This window comes from Antedon mediterranea, chromosome 1, assembly GCF_964355755.1.
Source record: "Antedon mediterranea chromosome 1, ecAntMedi1.1, whole genome shotgun sequence".
In the NCBI taxonomy this organism is placed as follows: domain Eukaryota; kingdom Metazoa; phylum Echinodermata; class Crinoidea; order Comatulida; family Antedonidae; genus Antedon; species Antedon mediterranea.
In genome coordinates, this window is record NC_092670.1 from 34,692,982 (window position 1) to 34,715,836 (window position 22,855).

General features: G+C 33.1%; 1 protein-coding gene across 7 annotated transcripts in view; it reads left to right on the forward strand.

The window, feature by feature from the left end:
- LOC140039861 (uncharacterized) overlaps nt 1-22,855 on the forward strand; it is a 42,642-nt gene that overhangs the window by 13,173 nt on the left and 6,614 nt on the right. For 3 of the 7 annotated variants that reach the window (XM_072085546.1, XM_072085795.1, XM_072085479.1), the window contains 11 exons: nt 3,505-3,702; nt 6,342-6,450; nt 7,353-7,469; nt 9,957-9,992; nt 14,055-14,280; nt 16,672-16,754; nt 17,111-17,768; nt 18,861-18,971; nt 19,959-20,021; nt 21,275-21,406; nt 22,079-22,471. In XM_072085546.1, the coding sequence (XP_071941647.1) occupies nt 3,505-3,702; nt 6,342-6,450; nt 7,353-7,469; nt 9,957-9,992; nt 14,055-14,280; nt 16,672-16,754; nt 17,111-17,768; nt 18,861-18,971; nt 19,959-20,021; nt 21,275-21,406; nt 22,079-22,471 (2,126 nt within the window). Of the gene's footprint in view, nt 1-3,504; nt 3,703-6,341; nt 6,451-7,352; nt 7,470-8,453; nt 8,481-9,956; nt 9,993-14,054; nt 14,281-16,671; nt 16,755-17,110; nt 17,769-18,860; nt 18,972-19,958; nt 20,022-21,274; nt 21,407-22,078; nt 22,472-22,855 lie in introns of all 7 variants that reach the window. The other 4 variants (XM_072085629.1, XM_072085967.1, XM_072085880.1 and 1 more) reach the window with 4 other exon arrangements.

The following is a 22,855-nucleotide window of genomic DNA, read 5'->3' on the forward strand; positions in this document are numbered from 1 at the left end:
AAAAAATGTAGGCCTACAGTCCAGTACCTATAAGAAATTGTTTAATTAATCATTCAACCTGTTAGTGGCGGTTTCATCGCGGTTGTCAACTGAATAAAAAATAAATAAAATGTAAAAACAGTTGAAATGAAAAAAACCCCAACAAATGAATAAATAAATAATACACAAACAAATTCATTGAAATACAATAGAACACAATATTGCCTGTTCCTATAGAGAATATATTATTATTATTATCTCAGTACAGTCATAGAATTATAAACGCAACCAACTGACATTTCCTATTTCTATACCTACTAACTGTAGTCCTACACCTACTGTAGCGTGAATGCATAATCAATTGGATTTCTAACAAGTGCCATTTCCTATTGTTCATTCAGCATAATACAACAACAAAAAGCCATTCAATGGTCATTAAAGCTATTTATATTCTTGGTTTATAACTATATTTATTTTGGCTGGTGGTCGTGTCAAATCTGCTGCTGATATTCTCACTGTTAACACCTGTGCCTAATGTGCTCATTTTCTTCTTTGGGCCATTTTTCTGAAAAAAAATCTTTCAACCGAAATGGACCATATTATAAGAACACAGTAGCTCTCTAGCATTTTCTTTCTTATTTTGAATTCTTAGAGAACACATCACTTCTGAGAAAAATTTGGGCCATTAAAAAAAAAATCATATGACAACACAATATTCTCTCCAACATTTTCAGGCCATTAAAATTGACTTAAAAAAAAAGATTGACTTATCACACCGTTGAATTAGCTTTTTTGAACATTATTGACTTATACAGTATGTCATACTCACTGTATTTGGACTGCATTTTTCCATTGGGACACTAATTATGTTTTAACACTACAGTCAATTTCCCCTATTCAGTATTAAAACACCTACAGTATTTAAGGGGATGCTTTTTTTTAGTCCATTGGGACACTTCTATTAAGTGAAATTAAATATGTTTTAACACTACAATCTATTACCCCTATTCAGTAAACACCTATTTAACACTTTGACTGCCAGAGGTTTTTTCAGTTAGAAACTGCCACCGCCAGCGTTTATAGCCCAATTCAATGTTTTTATTAAAGCTGATTGAAACTATGTATGTGATCTGATTTACATGTAATTTAGACTAAAATAATCATAAAGATTTTAGCTTTACAATGGTACCAAGAACGATTTTCAAATCGCAATATGTAAATCGTAAAAGTAAAATGAAAGTAACGCACTTTTTGAGTTTTTCGTAGTTTCGCGCAAGAAAGTGGAGATATTCGCGATTTTGTGCAAGACATCACAATATGAAAATATCGCCCGGTGAAATCAACAAAAAACGAAAAAGTTACTTACACGGCACCGGTAGGCTTATAAAAACAAGTTATCACTATCGAAAAATGTATTACATTTTATAAATCATAAATCTTACATCAATGTTTCGCCAAAATCCACATAGTAAAGACACCAGGCCTGGTTAACTAGGCTTAAAAAAGTTGGTCCGGAACCGTTTTACGACTAGGCCTAGGCCTAGGCTATAGCCTAGTAGTTCTACTAGCCTAGCTAGTAAACTGATGATAATATTCATACCATTTCTAAACAAGTTTGTTGCGTGAAACTCGGCCACTTACAGTGAAACACCAAAACAATTAGGGTATAGGCCTACATACAATAATAAAATTAAAGACTTCTTATTGAAAATTCATCCATTATTTTTTATTCAGATAACAAACAAACATGCCAATCCACATAAACCTTTGTAATGCTTCGGCGGCATAGCTAGCGCGCGACCGATACACAATGCGCCAAACCATCGCTGTACGCGGTACTGTGATGCGCGGTGTATGTTATTTCGACAGGTACCATTTTGACAATCGTTCGTAACCAGATTAGTTACTTTCAAAAGGTAAAATTTTTACGGTCCAGACCGAATTTAGTGTCCATATTTATAGTATGTACCAATAATTAACATATCTACCGGATTTCGTAAAGAAACGCGAAAAACGAAGATCTTCGTGTTTGGCAGTCAAGCGTTGTGTTTCCAAAAACGAAGATCTTCGTGTTTGGCAGTCAAAGTGTTAAGGGGATGCTTTTTTTTTAGTCCTGAAGGCTTCTAAATTCTACTGTATAAAAAATGTATTTTCAATGTGCCTGTTTTCACATCATAGCATTATTGATTGGTGATACCATAGAGATGTAAGACTAAGAGTGGAATTATAAGAATCTGTATGGTAATTTCAAATGTCTACCAAGAGAAATTATTCAGCATTTTGTCAAATCTGTTTAATATGAAATCAATAAAATCTATATTTCTAATAAATCACAGTGGTTGTTCAGCATACTGTACACAACAACCTGTATTTTAATTAAAACAACATTTTATATTGAAAACATGTCACTTTCAATTCTTAGAGAACATCACTTTTGAGAAACGTCACTTTGTTAGAAAACGTCACTTTTGTGAAATTTCATGACCAATTTTACCAAATTGTTTCAAATACAGTAGTACAGAATATACAAAGATGTATACAGTATTATTACTCGGTCAATTAAACCCCTTTAGTGCCATGATGTGCATACATCCCCCCTACAGTACCTCTTATATTATTTGTAAAACAGATTTGAGAATAAATGACAATGAAAAAAAAATTCATCAAAAGCAAGTCTATGCCACAGTTGTTCAAAGCTTCTTGTTGCCATATCAACAAATTTAGATTTAATAGTAGTACTCTATATTTAATTTCATTTATTTTTTTGCCACAAGTGTTCAATAGGTTATGACAGCAACAAGTGTCATAACAGTAACAGTGGATACTACTACAGTACACAACTAGAATGATTATTTAACATAATTCTTGTTTAGAACACATTAGTTGAATGATCCTGAGAACTTTAAAATACAAAAAGACAAACGATGGTATTAATTAATTAATGAATACAATGTCATTGTCATTTCAACTAATTACTACAAGATATGTAAACAATATTAATACTAATTATCTAATTAATTATTTAACTCATTAGCTGTGAAACCGCACTACTGTTTTCATAAACTACTTTACTACAGTACACTTTTGGTATGAATTTAAAAAAAATATATATAGTTAACATATTATGGTAATAATATCCTTTAAGTTCTGTCTACAGGAAAAAAGTGTCCAAATATGGTAGTGATATGCCCAAATATGGTAGTGATATGCCCAAATATGGTAGTGATATGCCCAAATATGGTAGTGATATAATATCATGTCCATGTATATTATTTTGTCAAAGTTTGAGAGTGTAGACAGAGTTCTACAGTATTTTCATAATAGGGGGAAGATGTTGGTCTGGTTTTTTAAATTAGATTTTTTATTTTATATATCATTTTTTTTCTCTAATGTATTATTTTTTATTTTATTTTTTAATTTGAACAATTTTAATCATGGATGACACCTTTTACATCTCACCATAGCCCTAGGAAAAAAATAGGTACAGTAGTCCTTGATTGTTCTTGAATATTTTTTGTTTTTCAGGTCTAAGCGCTCTAAAGCGCCACCGCCTCCACAAATGTTAAAGAAGTCGGAACAACATAACATGGATACAAGCAATGGTCATGCCTCTACTCGTAACGGCAACTCCTCAACAAACGGTACAAAACCAAAACTTAATACTAGGAGTTTACGAGTCCATATGCCGAATGGGAAGATTGTTCAAGCAACCGTGGATGCCAAGTAAGTAATTTAAGGCTTATTAATTTGTTTACATACTTATCAACCTCGCTCTCGCAAAGTGTCAATCACAAACCTATCGATTTTTTACTCGCAAATTAAAAAAAATTTATTACTCTTTCAATTAAAAATGTATTTTTAATGATATAATATACTGTAATTATTAATGAATAAATAAAAGCTTCAAACGCTTAAAATGATACGTGTTAAAAATAGAAACATCTGCTAGTGTACAGTATCTCTACAGATGGACATCAATCACATCAGTTCAATATCTGTTGCATAGTAAAATAATCTTAGAATAGATGAAAACACATGTTTTAAAGTTAGCATGATTGTCTCCTGAGATACATAGCCCTGTTAATCAGTGACTTTACTAATTACTTTAAAACTAAAATGTTACACTTTACTGTATGCATTTGAAGTACTTCCTCTTTCCGTTGCTGGCATTGTTCTTGTGATTTAAAGAGTGAAAAGACAACAATACTGATAATTAAATTAAGAATTAATGATTGAAATAAGTGTTCTTGTTGATAAAGTTTTTTTGTACTGTATATCTTTATTGACATTTATGGTATCCATCAAGTTGAACTGATTATCTTAATCACTTTTACTATCATACATGTTTATCACGCACAACAACAAAAAGTTCCACATACACTTAAAGACTTATCATGAATTTAATTAAATTAAATGAAATAAGTGTTCTTCTGTACTTTTTTTGCATCAAATTCAACTGATTTTTTTAATCACTATTTTAAAGGGGGATTCTGGGTTTAAAATTGCTTTTAAATATCGTTTATTTATTAAATAAAAAATATCATAACAATATAGACATGTCAGAATGAAGAAGTAATAACGAGAAATTAAAAAAAATTAATTTCATATACATTTTAGGGTAAATTCATGGAAAGTCTGTTTTTCAGCAGCTTAGGGAAGCTCATTAATATTCATGAGATATTCACAAAATCACGTCATCAGTGGATTCCAAATACTCGACGTCATGTACGTTGTGTTTGTTAACTTCATCTCTCTCCCCTGTCAAACGACAACCACCCGATCATTGTGAAATACATTTTTTGTAGATTTTCTAAGCTAGGCCTAAAGTGTAATAATAACAGTAGTACCATATATTTATTTGACATTTAATGAAATACAACATTTAGTAAAGATTACGGAGTCTTAAATTATATACTATTTTTATACCTCGAATAGTACAGATCGTATTATTGGCTTCACGTACTAGGCTAGGCCTAGCCTAAATCATTTGTTTTCATGGGTGAGAGCCATTCTGACTATGGATTCCATGCCACGATGGCTACGTTAAAACATTGGGGCCCATCATGGGCCTAGCTAGCCTACTAAACGATTGGCCCATAAATAATAAAACTCGGTGGATTCCAAACCTATCCTATCAACCAAACTCCTAAACAATCTAAACCTAAAACATTCTACAAAATCGGCTGTAAATATTGAGGCAAAACAAGGTCTGATCGCCGTCCGCACGTATGGTGTCCCGATCGTCTAAGTAGGCCTAAAATAGGCCTAGTTTACTCTCCAAAAAAGCAGATACTGCATCAAGCAAGTAGACCAGGTAGTAGGAAGGAGACCTAGCCGATTCGGCCCAGTTAAAAATTGAGCTAGCTAGTGTAGTAGACCCTATGCGAATTGATACTACCAGGCCTTTTACTATAGGCTACACTTGTTAAAATTAGCAATATACTTATGTTTACAAATATTCCAACTCTCTCATTCGAGCTATATTATCTATACCATTCCGGTAGGTCGAGTCGACCTTCAACCAAATACTGTACATCGTTCATGTTGTGATTATAGACGGGGTATACTCGACCCGACCAGTTTGGTATTGTATACTGTATCTGCTTATCACGTGACATGCCAGGCATGGGCAGGTAGAGCACGTGTATCGTCGTCTCGCTCTCCTCGCTCAGCAGGAATGCATACGTTACGCTTCATTGATTTTGAAGGCTTTCCCTAAGTCAGTGCGAAAATCGGCAAACGTAAAGTGCAAACATATCTAATTTTTCACTGTTTTGATGAATTTTCATAGAAAATTGACTTTATAAATGGGAAGACCGACTAAAATTACATTAGATAAGTATAATTTCACAAAAGTAATTAATATGGTTAATGATAACGAGTCGTCGGAACATTGACCATTTCACGAATTTCCTATTCTGTAACACAGTGTCATATCGCCGTAGCTGCACTTGTAATCTGGCCTCATTTCACAGCCTTCGTTCTGCTTCACTGGGCGCTTATATAAATAAAACTAGTTTGATAGTGTGGACAGAGCTTTACGTAGGAAAGCAAACTTGACACTTTGTAACACTTGTGTGAGACATGTACAGTCGGTACCATGTAAAGGAGAGCAAAATAGAAAGCAATTTAACTAGAAACTATTTGTTTTGTTGATCTTTTGTTCATCTACCGTGACAAATAATACTGTGAGTTCCTGTTAGTGACTGTAAGAAGCCTACAGTAGTTCATGATTGAGAGTCTTGTCTGGTTTGTCACACATACAATACTGTAGGCTATAACATCAACTTACTGTAAGGCTTCTGACAGTACGCCAGTAATGTACAAGAATAATACAAATTTGACTTTGTTTTGCCTTTTAGTCTGTCTTCCAGCGACCTTCTTGTGATGATGGCAGGGAAGAACAAGTTGAATCCAGTTTCTCATATGATGCAGGTGCCATCCAGTAATCCTCCAGGAGATTTAGTGATAGTAAGTACTGTACATTCCTTCATGTAGGAAATGGTTATATAGTGATTCTTCAGAGTATTAGTTATGCAGTAACAATGTTACATTTATGATAGCGCTATTTTTTGTTAGATTAGAATAACAATCTATTCCATACATAAGTGTCCCATTGGGTTCTGTGACATGACATGAAAAAATAGTAGACCAAGGTGCGAGTCTGTCAAGAACCCACTCTCAATTGGGGCAGCCCTTTCTTACAGTAACAGATCGGCCATTGATGCATTTGTTCAAGGCTGGGAATTTTAATGCTTTGCTTGAATATATAACTTCTTCATGTCTGGCATCTGGCATAAATACAACAAGAGGCTTATTGTATTTTTATTCTGAATATCATTTGATATATTCTTAAAGACACAAGTTCAAAGTTGTTATGTCAGTAGTTTACTCTATCTGCTATTTGCATTTTTAACATTGTGTAACTTAGGCTGATTGTTTTGTGATGCATACTGCATGATTCTTTGACTTAAAACATTTTAAATTATTTATGTATTGGACCACTTTTTGTTACTGATTTTACAGTAAAACTTATACCCTTTTCACATGCATAAATTGTTAAAAGCGCCTTATTTGATTAATATGGTTGGTCAGTTTAATACCAGGGCAATACACGCAGGTGCAGATGCAGGTGTGAAAAGGGTATACAACCATACTTTATGACAATCTGGCAATTTAAACAATCTAAAAATAAAGGCATAATTCATACTGTAATTACTATTTTGGTAAATACATAACATTACCGTATTTACCAGAAGATCCACTGACTGAATAATTTCAGATAAAGTAACACAAGAGACAGAACACATATTGAGAATTTAATTCCTCATTTATTTCTCATAATTAAATTGTTAATTCTTTTTTTTTTTCAGTTGAAACCTAGTCAATGTGTAGGTGATATAAACGGAGATATCGTGTTTGTTGTTGCAAAAGCTCAAAAGGAACAGTTTTCAATAAAACGTGATGAGAAAAAGTCTGCTGTATTTGAGGTAAATGTTTCTTCATTGCATATTTATGTAATAATTGGCCTATTATTATTTGATAACAGATGTCTGCGTAGACCTGCTCTGTTTAATAAAGTGAAAAGTGTAGACAGACAGACAGGCAGGCAGACATAGTCCTATTAATTTCAAAGGAAATTGCTGCACATAAATTCATTAAGGCCATGTTCACACACGCAACCTAATGGTTACCAATGTCTAATAGTTGTAATAGTCCCTATTCACAGTTTCAATATTTCACCAAATATAAAACAATCCAAAGGTCATGTATCCTTAATTCTAAAGCTCTGTCTACACTATCAAACTTTGTGTGACAAAAAAGTTTGATGTACCCAAATATGGTAGTGATATGCTTAAATATGGTAGTGATGACATCATCATGTTCATATATGGGCACATCACATAAAGTTTGATAGTGTAGACAAAACAAAATTGTTTATACCGAAGCCTTTGAAACTCTGCAATGTCATCAAAGGAAGGAATAGAGTTGATTGACTATTTAAAGGTCAAATCGGAACCCTTCTCAATCTTGATAAACCATTCAGATCGAGTGTTCCCACTCAGCTCCTGAATTGAATTACAGTCCGCCAGTGTAAACCAGGCCTTAGATATTAGTGGAATGCCTGTATACCATTTTATGTAATAAATAATGGAATGAATAATTTGTTTCCATTTAGCATCAAGCAGAAACTAGTTTGTGTGATCATGGTGGGAATAAATATATCTTCCATTGTGTGATATGGTACAATCAATCAATAACATTACATTGAAGAATCAGTTAAATAATAAATTGATAGTTTTAATTTTGCATCATAGAGAATCTATTATGATACTAGTACGCCTATTTTGACCAACCTGATGTTATGTACAATGCAGAAGAAAAAGTTCCCCACTTGAGAAAATCTTGCCTTATTATTTTACTACTGTGTTATTCAGCTAAATAAAATAATCTATTTTGTGTTTATTCGACAGTCAAAATCCAAATCTAAATTTAAAAAGGTTGGTTCTGGTAACGATTTAGCTTTTTAGCATTTTGTACTGGAACTAATAAAAACCTTGCAACTGCAATACGTAACTTAAGCTCTGTCTACACTATCAAACTAGTTTGACAACAAAAGCGTGATGTGCCCAAATATGGTAGTGATATGCCCAAATATGGTAGTGATACGACATCATCATGTCCATATATGGAACATCACTTTTTTGTCACACAAACTTTGATGGTGTATTTAGACGGAGCTTTTGATTATGAAACCACTAGTGCATAACGAACATCTAAACATACTTACAACATTTACTGAATAACTTGCGTTGTGTGAAACCTTCGGAAAGTTTTGTGAGCATGCTCAGATGTTGGTCAAGCTCCATTGATTTCATTGTCCATGTGCTAGGTATTGCAATCAGTATTTCTTATTAAGATTAATTTTAACTTTATATAGCATGAATTAACTGGATGATTCAAACTAACATAGATAAATAATGCTATTTTTATAATGGTAGTTTTAATAGTATCTTAACGTTCCAGCCATTGTAGATTCATGGACGTAGGTCTATGGTAGATTCATGCTACAGTAAATATAGAGAGAGAAGCGATATTATTTGATCTTGGTCGTGCCAAGGGAGACCTGTTGTTGTTTCCATGAGTACAATAGGCTGTTTAAATATCAATTTTCTTTTTACAATTTTTTTTAAATTCTTTTTTTTCCAGCAATTTATATTCATTATTACTACTTACAGGAGATATATATCAAAATAAGCTCTCAACAAAACTCTTGTATAATGACAGCCAATCAGATGGCTATCATTGAGCGTGCAGTATCTTATCTCGGCTAGTTTACCCTTTAACCTTTAGCTTATAATCTATGTTTAGTTCTCAACTGAACTTCTTGACTAATTTACTACAATATCTTTATTCATTATCTATATTCTAATTTTCAATTTCTATTCAAAAATATATTCATAAATTTAAATTAAATCAATTATAAAAATAAAACTGTCATCTTTTATCGAATACAATTTATGTGTATTTTGCCGCTCTGAATAAAATTTGACATTTATGTTGATGCTTATATCGGCATTAATTTCTGTAGGCTAATTACTGTTGCTAAGGAAAGTGTTGACTGTATTTTTTAGCATATATAAATTCAACAAAAAAAAAAAACTTGTCTCAATAAGTGAATTACAATGAACGTCATAAATTGTTTTATTAGCTAGCCAAAAAAAAAAAATGAAGAAAGAAAATGTGTAGTAGTAACGTACAATAATTATTGTGATTGTGAAGTGCTTTTATCCCATGTAAATCATACAGTAGATATATCATTTATATTATTAGATAATTAAGGCATAACATATTTTTAACAAATGTTTTCTAAATAGATAATTGAAAATGATATGTGTCTTTTATTTTTTTTTTTATCTTTGCTACAATCTTTCTATTTTCTATTGAAATGCGGGTAAAAAATATTTTTTTCGCAGAATCGGAAAATTCTACAAAAAGGGATGCAGCCAGAGGTCTGTTAACTATAGCATTAAATGGTTAAATACATTAGGGTTTATTAATCCATGGCAAAATATAATCATCCTGTAATGTACCTTTATGTCAACATTGTTAACTGTAGGTTTTTATTATGTTTTCATGATCAATATTAAATATGTGTGTTGGACATTATTTTTTTTATTTTTGGAGGGTTAAAGTTATTTCTATAAAGTGAACTGGTTTAAAATTTATTGTATTGGACTCTTTTTAAGAAATTTGGAGACCGAATAAAACGTATGCCCAAGCAACAAACATTGATAAAAATTGGTGTTTACTTTGGTTCCTTTTACTAATGAATTATGTTTAAAAAGAAGTTTTAAAAGTTTGACTGTATTATACTAATACTAATAACTTCATATTGTCCATACTATAGAAGATGGAAGTGCAACTTACTGAAAACTGGCAATAAGAAATAAACTAATTTATAATATTAAATTCTATATTCAGGATCTTGTCAAATTTGAAATGATAAAAATAATAATGTATGTCACACTGGATAAAGGCATGGACATTGAATTCTTTATAAATATGGAGAGTATGTCGTATTACGTGACTAGCTTACCTGATGAACCGACATCGACCCTTTTTCTCTTCGAGGGGAGAACAAAAGTAAAATAATCTTGAATTCAAGTTATAACAATAGATTGTTCTCTCTCATATGGCACCATGTGTAAACATTTCGGCATCTCGAAAAGAAATGGTGTGGTATGTATGGGCGTTAACTGCCCACTTGAGGACGTGGTAACGGACGATACCACTTGGACGGGAATACTAAGAATATTTTAACTTTTCGATATCTTCTCCACTCGAAGGGGGAAAAGGGCCTACAGTATGTTGGTTTATCCAGGTAAGCTTTGACTTGGAGACTACCAACACCACTATTGGTTTGTGTAATATAAACAGCGTTTTATATATAAATTATTTGAAAATTATTGGTTTAATATTTGCATGTAAGGGAATAAAGATTGCTTTAATAAATGCACTTTCGTTATCTGCACAATTTGCATGTAGGATTGACATTATCCCAAAGGTCATTGGATCTGTACACTTTTGCTTGTTTTGATATCACTAATATTTGTTGAAAGCATTGTCAACCATGATATTAAATCATATGATTTAAAATTGAAAGCATGATATGCTTATCTAGTAGTAAAATTCAGAGAAAAGAAAAAAGTGGAATTGCTACTCTATAGCCGTTTCTTTTTCAATTTGTTAAGCAGCTCCAATACAACTGAAGTTGCCAAATTCGCAATTGACTTTCTATTGGTAAAACCAACTAAAGCAAATAGTCATTTTGAGGTTCTCCATCTTCACCAGGTAGTGGGGTGACGATTACTTGTTTTGAAGAAAAGCCTATAGTGCGATCACTTTAAAAGCCTAGTGCGATCACTTTTAAAGCCTAGTGCGATCACTTTTAAAGCCTAGTGCGATCACTTTAAAAGCCTAGTGCGATCACTTTAAAAGCCTAGTGCGATCACTTTAAAAGCCTAGTGCGATCACTTTAAAAGCCTAGTGCGATCACTTTAAAAGCCTAGTGCGATCACTTTAAAAGCCTAGTGCGATCACTTTAAAAGCCTAGTGCGATCACTTTAAAAGCCTAGTGCGATCACTTTAGAAGCCTAGTGCGATCACTTTAGAAGCCTAGTGCGATCACTTTAAAAGCCTAGTGCGATCACTTTAAAAGCCTAGTGCGATCACTTTAAAAGCCTAGTGCGATCACTTTAAAAGCCTAGTGCGATCACTTTAAAAGCCTAGTATAGTTTGTTTTACCAAGTGAAATTTCTCCGGAAGAATTACTGAATGGTTGTACTATAATAACTAAAATTTAATAATTGATTGATTGAAATATATATTTATACTGGGTGACCTCTTCAGTCAAAGACTGGTCTCCCAGAGGGCCCAGTTGGTGATCAGTGGCTGTGATGTACTAATACACCGGGGTAACCCCCTACTCGTCTCGAAAGATGTACTAGGCTCTTTAAAGTGCACACGAGCTAGTTGTGTACACTGGACCTACGGTTTATAGTCCTTATCCGAGAAGACTCGTTCTACCACCAGAACCATGGAGTGAGTGAGCCTCGAACCCCTGCCGATGTTATGGCTACGTAAAGACGGTTCCACTGTCTTTACCGCTCGGCCACTCACTCGACATGAGAATAGCGTATGTTCATATTTTGTCTTCATACACAGCACCCTCAATTAATGATAACACATTCTTGATTATTTTGCCTGTGGCTCTTATTGGTCATGTCTAAGACAAGCCAAATGGAAATGACCGGAAAAATGGGTTTTTTTTAGCAAAAAATAAACATCCTTTGTGAAAGAGACTCTTTAATGTCAATTGTAATTTAATCCATACACATCCAGAGATCACCCATGATTGCTACTGTTCTACCAATTTCAATTTAGTTGGTAATTACCAGTCATTAGTATGATATTGTTATTTAATAGGGAGTGTCATCCTTGCTTAGCCTAGTGGACTTTAATATAATGCAAATATTTGATGTGTAAACAGCAGTAGGCACAATATTATTCTATAGATTTTCACACAAGATTGACAAATTTGACAGGCACTGATATACTACTAGAATAGTTAATTGATTTTTGATGGTTAAAGATGAGGAGATCTGTGAGAATGAGAAAAGCTACTTTAACAGAGATTCGAAACTGGAACCTCTGGTTGATATCCAGAAGTCATCATTAGGCCACCACTTGGATATTATTATAGCATATAAATTGTTTTAATGTTTAGGAAATTTATAAATATTTGTATTAAATCTCAACAGTATTAATTGGCATTTTTAAATTTTAGTGATAGTGTCTGCTAGTAAAACCCATTTTTAGAATTTTACTAATTTACTTGCAGAAAATATCACAACATTGAAATCTCTGATCTATAGTTTTTATAATAACCAGGAGTGAAAATGGCCACACCAAATTGGCACTGACTGCCTAATGATCTCACACAGTCACTATTTGTAGATCTTTGAGGGAAAGGATTTTGAAATCGGATTTTTAATGATTACAGTTTCAGAACTATTAATCTTTACTATAATTAATCTTTTGATGATACATAATTTGCATATGACCTTCGATTAAGAAAAGATTGACATTGGCATTAACATTGGTCTTACAATAGGTGCATTGTTAATACTGCTATTGCTTATTATAATAGGTCTATAATTGTCATTATATACTTGGGAGGTGTACTATGCTAATTAGGGAGTATAGCGGTATAGCTTGGTGAATAACATGCTTGCTTTGTCATCTTAAGATCATGGGTTCAATTCTAACTTTGGTCTTATTGTACCTAGCTTAAACTATCATAATATTATAGGAATAGGTCTAATATTTTAATAATTTATATGTTAAATTATTGATCCTAAATAAAAAAAAAATGTAACGAGGCTATGTTAGTTTTGATAACTAAAAGATGTCAACGTTTGTTTTCTTTCATAATTTTTTTAAAATTTTTTATATTCCTTTTTTTATTGTCTCCAGATTATTTATTATTATCTATTGTATAAAATCCCATTTTTCCTTTTTTTCTACTCTTTTTCATTTTTTTTCCATTCTTGCTTTTCTTCCTTTTCTTTCCTTTATCCATCTATCTATTTTTCAGTTTCTTTTCTTCCCATTCATTCATCATCTTTAACTGCCATTTCTTCAATCAAACAATCGAAAGTTCTTTTTTAAAACAACTTTTTTTTTTATTTTCCATCAGCATATTTCTGATTTTCTCTTATCTTTGCCTTTTCTTTCCACAGAATAATTGTCCTTAATCTATCATCTTTAAATTTGTCATTTAAAAAAATAATTTCCACTTTCATTTATTTTTTTACATTATGTGTATTATGTAAAAACACACCTTTGTTGTATTAAATTAAAATATTTCATTTGTACTGGGTGACCTTTTCAGTCAGAGACTAATCTCTCAGAGGGCCCAGTTATGATCAGTGGCTGTGATTCACTCCCTCTTTCCTTTTTATAATAAACTCGTCATCACTCGACCCAACACACATTTTTATTTATTCTAGAAAACTATCCGACTGACTGTCAACTATGGCACGAAGCATAGGATGGTTCTACGGATTAATCCAGAAAGAACTCTAGCAGATCTCCTGCCAAAGATATGCGAGGAGAAAGGAGTTGATCCCAAACATCACACCTTAAGACATCCAAAGGCGCCATCGGATGACGTGGATCTTAACAAGTCACTGACATCGTATCAAACTAATGAACTGCTTCTGGTGGACACAAAAGGTAGTTAAAGACTTTTTTTTAATGTTTGGAGCGATAATTTATGGCTTATACTGTGAGGCTTGAGCTTATCCCGTTTAGTGGAGCTATATCCTGTTTGTAGACGATTAAACCTTCCATTTTCTAATAGACGACAATATGTGTTACTCTAAAGTAGGTCTAGTCCATAGGGTACCGTCCATAGGGTACCGTCCATAGGGTACCATCCATAGGGTACCGTCCATAGGGCACCGTCCATAGGGCACCGTCCATAGGGCACCGTCCATAGGGCACCGTCCATAGGGTTATTATTTAAACAATAAACGGGAATGATTATAATACTGATAGAGATGATCATGATTGAGATAACAACAATTTTATGATAATGATGATTTTATAATATGATGATAATTGCAATTCATTACATTTTTTATTTAATCATATTTTATTTAATAGTTCCTCATATACGAGAAACCATCGTATTTACAGGTACAGGTTTTTTCTTGAAAATTTACTTAAAAAAAATTTGGCTTTGATAGAATTTGACACCCATGTTTTTTCCTTTTCCATTATTTTCAGTGTGTCCTGTGTTGTGCAGTGAATATTGTTATACTAAATAATAATCTACTAATTCTTCTTATTTTATCATTTTTTTCCTATGTACAGTAGTATCTGTTTTCTGAATGTAGTTTGACGCTCATTTCTATTTTTAGATTGTATTAAATATTAAATTATTTTTTTATTTATAGCCATTTAATAGCTTTATTTTCTTACTTTTCTTTAATCTAATCTAGTTTAGTATTTTGATGTGCTGTTATTTCTTAAAAATTATGAAACTGTTTTTGTGTTTGATTTATTATACATTGACTATTATGTTTAAACTCATTTTATTTTTGGCTACCAACCCACACACGTTTGGATTAAGCCTTATGTTATAATAAATAAACACAGTACTGTCGGATTTATGTAACACTAATAGAAATAAATAAATGTACCATATTTATAATCACCTGTATGTAAATGTATCCGTATGTTTGTTTATTAAGAATATAACAAGAGTCATCTTAAACTACTTTGGTTATCAGAAATTTCCTAGAAATATGTTATAGAATATTACAAACATGGAATGTGATGATGTTTATTAGTTTTTTTTTCATTTTAATTGAATTTTGAAGTAAAACTGTCAAATTTGACAACAAAAAAACACCAATGAAATGAAATACCTAAAACCTTGATCACACTGAGTAACCATGCTATTTAAAGTCCAATGTCGTTGGACGAATAATCCAAGTATGGACATTGGTTAATACTTTAAAGTAAGGTTCCCATGGTTAAAGTTAAAACCCAGTGTGAACAAAGATGGTATTTTATGTTTTATATTTGGCAGCATTTTGTTGTCAATCTACATTGCATTTTGTCCCCTGTGGAGAAGTTCCAATGACATGAGATTTAATAAAATTTTTTTTATTACATTTACATTTTTATATATTATTTTTGGCTACAGTAGGATGGGCCTGTTAAACCTGACAGTGGGCTATTTAGTAAGACATCTTTGAAAAAAAATTTTTTTTTTAAATTTTGTTGATGTGAAATTTGTTAGACCAGTTGATTTTTGAATTAGTTCAAAATGAACTTGAAAATTGGTCATTCAATTTGATCTTGGAAAAGTATATACATGCGGTAATCCTAGAGTGTGTATTTCAAATTATTTGATGACTCAGTGTTTAAGCTTAATAAACCTAGTATGGGTTCATGTGGATATGCTTGAAGCCTTTGTAACGGGGAGGAATATATTGTGTCAAATCATTTTCAGGCGGTTACCCCATACTAAGCCAACTGGTAGACAGATTAGAAATGCACAACATAAACACAAACTAGTTTGAATTCTGGATTAAAATTGTTGTTAGTCATTCTTAAGTAATATCTAGGATAGGAAAAATATTATTATGAATATTAGTCATTCCCTGGAAATGCTGTATGCCAAATATTTATAAAATATTATATTTCTATAATATAGTACCACCGCTATTTAAAATTTTTTTTTGTTATTTACTTTTTCTTTCCTTTTTTCTGTTGAACCTGTTTTCTCCTTTTCCCCTACCCGTTTAAAATTTCATTATCGCTACTAATAATTGTTTTGTCATTTAAATAATTGTGTATTAATACTTTAATTTTTATTCATTTTAATTTGTTCACATTAGTATTCAATTCCATTCCATAAAAGAAAAAAAAATTGATCCATAAATAAATCGCTCTGTTTGGAGGCATGAGAGCGGTACTTGCATTAATTTGTGCAATAATCACTTATTCTGCCTAATCGTTTGGTGTGCGTATGTAATGTGTGCATACGTCAGGGTAAATTAAATATTGTAATTAGTAAATTATGTAATAATCTTGCTATTTTTCTATTCACAGCCCCAAGACAAGAAACATCAGTTATGCCAGAACTATCCAAGGACAAGAAGAAAAGCTTTTTTGGAAAGCTGAAAAAGAAAAAGGTATTGTATTTAAGTAATATTTAAAGCTCTGTCTACACTATCACATTTTATTAACAAAAAAATGTGATGTGCTAATATGGGCATTATGATTTCATATCACAATCATATTTGAGCACATCACACTTTTTTTGTCAAACTAGTTTGATAGTGTGGACAGAGCTTTAGTTCAAGTAAATATATACATATAAGTGGGCTAAGCATTGAACATTGGTGGTACACGTGGTATTGGTTATGTCATATTAAATGTAATTTTATATTGATTTGAACTTTTGACCTATCATAGTATTATTACTGTACTACTAAATATGTATTTAAGATATCAGATGTTAATATACTGTAATTAAATATTCTTTCAGACTGGTTTTGATCTTGAGCACACCCCATCCGCGCATGTTCAAAATGCTGGACCAGTAAGTCCAACATCACCTACACGACAACGACAAAATGCTGGAGCAGTGAGTCCAACATCACCTACCCGACAACGACCGACCACTGTATATAGTGATCGAGCACCAGTGGCAAAGGCCAATGCTGAACTCACACGAACCCAGACAACGAAAAAACGGGCTGCTCCAAAACCACCAGATAATGTGGCTGGTGGCTTAGCAAAGTCAGCAGCAACCAGGAAAAAGAAGGCTCCACCTCCTCCAAGACCTGATGCAGGTTCTACGTCGCCTAAAGTAGAATCTCCCAGAGAAGCTGCAGAGGATTCGACATTGGGAGCTCTTGCAGAAGCCACACCAAAACCTGCTGATGAAGCAACAACAGAACCCTCTGTAGAAGCCACAACAGAACCTTCTGTAGAAGCTACACCAGAACCTGCTGCAGAAGCTGCAATTGAACCTCCTGCAGCTGCAGGAGAAGTGAGTTCACCTAATACTTCAATGGATTCTTCCATTGAGGTTGAAGTTCGTGCTAGGCCTAAGGATGAAGAGGAAGAAAATATAAAGAAGTTGAATCGTAGAAGCTCTCAACGCCCTCTATCTCCACCACCTCCACCTCCAGGACGAGATGGTAAATATCATTTACTATTCATTTAAATAGTAATTATGCTGTGGATGTTTGGTTGCGTTGTTTGTCATTTGATTGTAATTTGATTTTCTCATTAATTCCTTACATCTCAGTAATACTTTCTTTTGTGAATCTATGTGGTATTTTCACCCGATTCCCAGTACTGTATTTCCACATGCTATCTATTTCCGAAGTATCCTAGGAGTAGTTGGTAATACAGCATCTCATTTATATCACATGTGATTCCTGTATCATGTAAGGTTAGGTTGAGGGTTAGGTTACTACAAGATACATGTGATGTTTTATTACGAAATTTTTCTATGATACTTAGGAAATAGATACAGTACCGAGAATTGGCTGGTATTTTATAGTTTATTTGGTATTTTATAGAAAAAAAAGAACCAAAATTTAAACACTTTCTTGCATGTTTGTTAATGGAATTCCAATATGTTCTGGATTGCATGATATGTTACATGGTTCTACTGTATAGCATGTTACTTAAATAAATAAATAAATATGGCACCCCACTCTTTGCCCTCTGGCATTACTGTACAATTTTGCCATGGCATTCTGCCAAAAATGATCTGGGTTTTGCTCTGGATCTAATGAATATGCATGTTTTAATTAATATGCATGATTTAATGAATATGCATGTTTTTAACCATCTATCCTTTTCCCCATGGGACTGACTTACTAAATCAATTTTTAGGAATATAACCTTTTTATGTTAATCATACATGAGTTTTTGTGTTGCACACTATACACAGTTCCTTAGTTCATTTGTGTCATCAGCACCCAGCCATTTAACAAAATAACAATTCACATCTATGTTTTTCGGCCATTGTTTCACAATTACAGCATCTAAAATTTTAAGAAAGTGCTGTGACCCGACATTCACACATGAGTTGGATAAACAATTGCCCGTAAAATAAAAACAAATAATTATTCTTTCTATCTTGAATCATGGCCCTGTAATTAGAAACTTGTTTTTCTAAATCATATTAATTCATCTTGTACATCAATTCATGTTCACTTTCACATAAATGCACATCTTGTAAAAGCATGTTTTGTTTAGTTGTATCAATCACGTTTCAGGTACACTACACTTTAACATACCGGCCCCTTATTGCTCTGAGACAAAGGCAGACCGGCCTACATTTACACCTCCCCCTCCCCCTGATGAGCCCCCTCCAGAAGAAGATGATGGTAAGTCATTGGTTGAAGACAGGCTAACAAACTTGGTGATGGTCCATTAAATTACGTAATGAAATGTGACGTTGGAAAGTAACTTACAGTATATAACCATTGCATGGCTTGCTTTGGGTTTCTTTGCACATTAAATATTGCTTGTATTTTTCATATTTCATTTGGTTCTGAATATTACTGTATTACTAAGTTTATCTTTATTAAAACAATAATTATTTAATTATTTTCTTTTATTTATAAAAATAATAATTTAATTTATTAAACATTTTTTTTTTATGTATCAAATTTAAGTATTTTATTGTACTACCTGTCAAACACTTCAATTTATTTATTCTTTTTAATCAAGACTCCCTAAGTGGTTGCAAAAAACGCATTAACTAGGTAGAGGGATTTTGACTTGCCAATTATACGCATAGGAACACTAAAAGCTAAATGTTCTTACAGGTAGTGGTCTATACTTGGAGGGAAACTTTTAAGGGGGATCTTATCTCCTGCTAAACAAAACAGTGTTTAAAAGTGCCTCTTTCGTTCTAAGGCTATCCTTCGATTGACGTACATTTTATCTTTAAAAAATAGTATATCTTAACTTAATTTTTGCTTTGAAAGGCAATCTTATAACACTTGAATTGCACGTGATGAGTGGTAGAGTGATTAAGACAGGGGAACTGTGATTACGTAGTCATAACATCGGCAGCGGTTCTAACCTCACTCGCTCCATGGTTCTGGTGGTAGAGCGAGTCTTTTTGGATAGGACTATAAACCAGAGATCCAGTTTATACATCTAGCTCATGTGCACGTTAAAGAATCTAGTACATCTTTCAAGACGTGTAGGGGGTTACCACGGTGTACTACTACACACAGCCACTGTCCCATAGCCACTGATCATAACTGGTCCCTCTGGGAGACCAGTCTTTCGCTGAAGGGGACACCTAGTATAAAGAAATAATAATTAAAAGAGTACGTCTTTTTTATTTGTTATTATATTAGATCAAAGTGTATGCTCATCACAAAACTCTGATGCAGAAGCAGAAGAACCAGAAGTAGACCAAGGTATTTCCTTTTTAATTTTTTTAAATTTTATATTAAAATAATATTTTGACAAACCATATCTTTAGTTATGAACACAATTTCATTTGTTTTTAAAGTAATTCTGGGTAATGTTCATGAATTATAAACTATTTTTACCACTGGTTTATATAATTCAACTCTCTTGATAATGGTGGGAGTCTCCCGATATTTCGGGTCATCTCCCGCTCTCTCGCTAAAATATAATTTCTCCCGATATTTTGGATAATCATAAAGATATATCCCAATAATACTGATAGATGGCCTTTTCAAGATGAAGTACAACTGTTGGAGCTACCCTTGTAAAACAAAGTTAAATAAATAAATAGTCTTCCAATCTTTGTGCTATTTCCTGCATTTTCCGCCTTTGGTACGCCATGAAATACCCATGTTTACTATTGTATAGATGCCAATATATTATTATATTATTTTTTTAATATCACCCTATAGTTTGAAGTAATTTTCAAAATATTATAGCGGCCTTTATAGGTTGGACATGCTTTAAAAATTCCTTCTGATTTTTCCAAGTTGAGAGGTCTGCCTAGCATTTTTCTTAATATTGAAATATAAGAACCAAAAAGTATAATAGTGTAGCTGTATCCATTTGAAAGTATGCTAGTTTGAAATGTTTAACAGTGGCTTCTATAATAATAATACGGTAATTAGTATTACTAGTTACTAATGAATAAACCAGAAGTGAGAATAGACGAAAGTTAAGACCTAATTGATTCTGCACTCACTTCATATTATACTAAAATAAACATAGATATTGTAACCAACTGTACAATCAAACAATATAATATAAAATGTAAAAAAAAATAAATACTGTACACCAGGCACGGATTAAGCCGGGGGCTAATCAGGCTTTAGCCCCACCGGCAATTTAACAGCCATGTCTTTAATGACTATTTTTCTGCAATCCCACGGATCATTTTTATCATTTATAAAATAGTTAGCCTCCACTAATCTATAATGCTGGATCCGCCCCTGTATACATATTGTGAAGTAATAGTGTTTTATTTTCATAAAACATCTGTTTCATCACTTATAGTTGTATGTCACCTTAAGCATTTCTGAGAATCCCATGTAGAGGAATCTGTCATTCATAATTTTATAGTAGCCTATTATTAGGCATTTGTGAAAGAGGAGTGGTGATGTATTATGTTGAAGAACACTTGATAATACTTCAAATGTCAATTGGCATTACTTATTTATCTCTTTAAATTGTTAATTCATAGTTTTTGTTGAAGAACGCTCAGAAAGACATATTCAGTGTACGTGCAACCAAGAGACGGGCGAACACGAGTGTGTCCTACACAGACAACAAATACTAGCGGGTGCTTTTGGACCCATCCGAAATAAAGAACCAGGTGACGTAGACAAGTCGTGTATTCCCATCGACCAATCAGATCTTTGTGTTCCAACCAATAGTGTACTAACTCGGGAACTTTCAGTAGGCTCTTCCAGTAATAACACGGTGACGGTTTCCCCCTCTGCTACTAACGATTTATCATTAAACTCTGACACATCAAGTAAAGATAGTAAGATAATTGATTTGAGGGATTTATTCTATAGGAAAATAATGCAAACTTTGTATATGCACTGTCATATTGCACTCTTAGTGGTAGTAGTTCAGTAGTTGTATGCTATCTGTTGTATACACATAAATTCTCCGCTTTCTGCATCTGACCATTTTATAGACTTTTTCAAAGTAAATATTTATTTTTTTAATTCAATTTTCACTCAAACCCCCTTCATAATGCACATTTTCGTCTTGGAAAACATTTGCAAAAGAACATATCACAAAGAGGTGAAAATAAAAAGCACTTATTGGGTTTGACCTTACTAAAATTCTCTTAAGAAGGAACATTCTTTTCAAATTGACCTTCAAATTTTTCAAAATTAACCATGGTAACTTCTTTTTAAAAAGTGAATTTGATTGACCCATTCAAAAAGTCTATTTAATATCCTGTCTGTAGTATAGAATTGCTCTCTTGTATTTGTCTATAAAATCTCCTAAACACAAAAAGTTCCATTCACAGGTACGCATTCCCCGAGCTCAACCAGTGCATCTTCTTCCAGTGGCAGAAATTCCTACAAACCACCCAGGCCACCAAAACCTTTCCAATTATGGCCCCAGACACCTCCTAAAGTGCCGCCTAAAGGTGCTAGTAAAAAACCAGTTCCCATCCCTAGAGTCTCCATTCAACATTCGCAACAGGTTGAGCGGTTTACCGCTAACGGTCAACCAGTGGCTATGGTCACTCCAACCACATCCCCGGCCAAACCAATTGCTGCCCCAAGGCCTTGCGCAGTAGGCTATAACGTTAATGTAGTAGGCTCAGCTAACATTGTGGAAATGGATGAGGGCACACTAACACAACAGGATCCTAACTTGCCTAATTCAGATTCTCTTCACAAAATCACTGAGCCAGGTTTGCTTTTTTGTATATTACACGCATCTACCATTTTTTAAACATCTTGGGATATGTCAATTCACCTTAATAATATTAGGCTTAAGTTCTGTCCACACCATCAAACAAGTTTGACAAAAAAAGTGTGATGTGCCCAACTGTAGTAGTGATATGCTTAAATATGGTAGTGTTATGACCTCATCATGTCGCATGGGCACATCATATTTTTTTGTCACATAAAGTTTGATAGTGTAGACAGAGCTTTAGGTTTACCTAATGCTTAAATGCATGATGAATTTATGAACATATGCTATTGCATGATGCATGTGTTATTTTATAGGTATATGACCTAGGGTCTGTTCAGACTTAGTTAACTTACTTGCACTATGAGTAGGCTTCATGGGC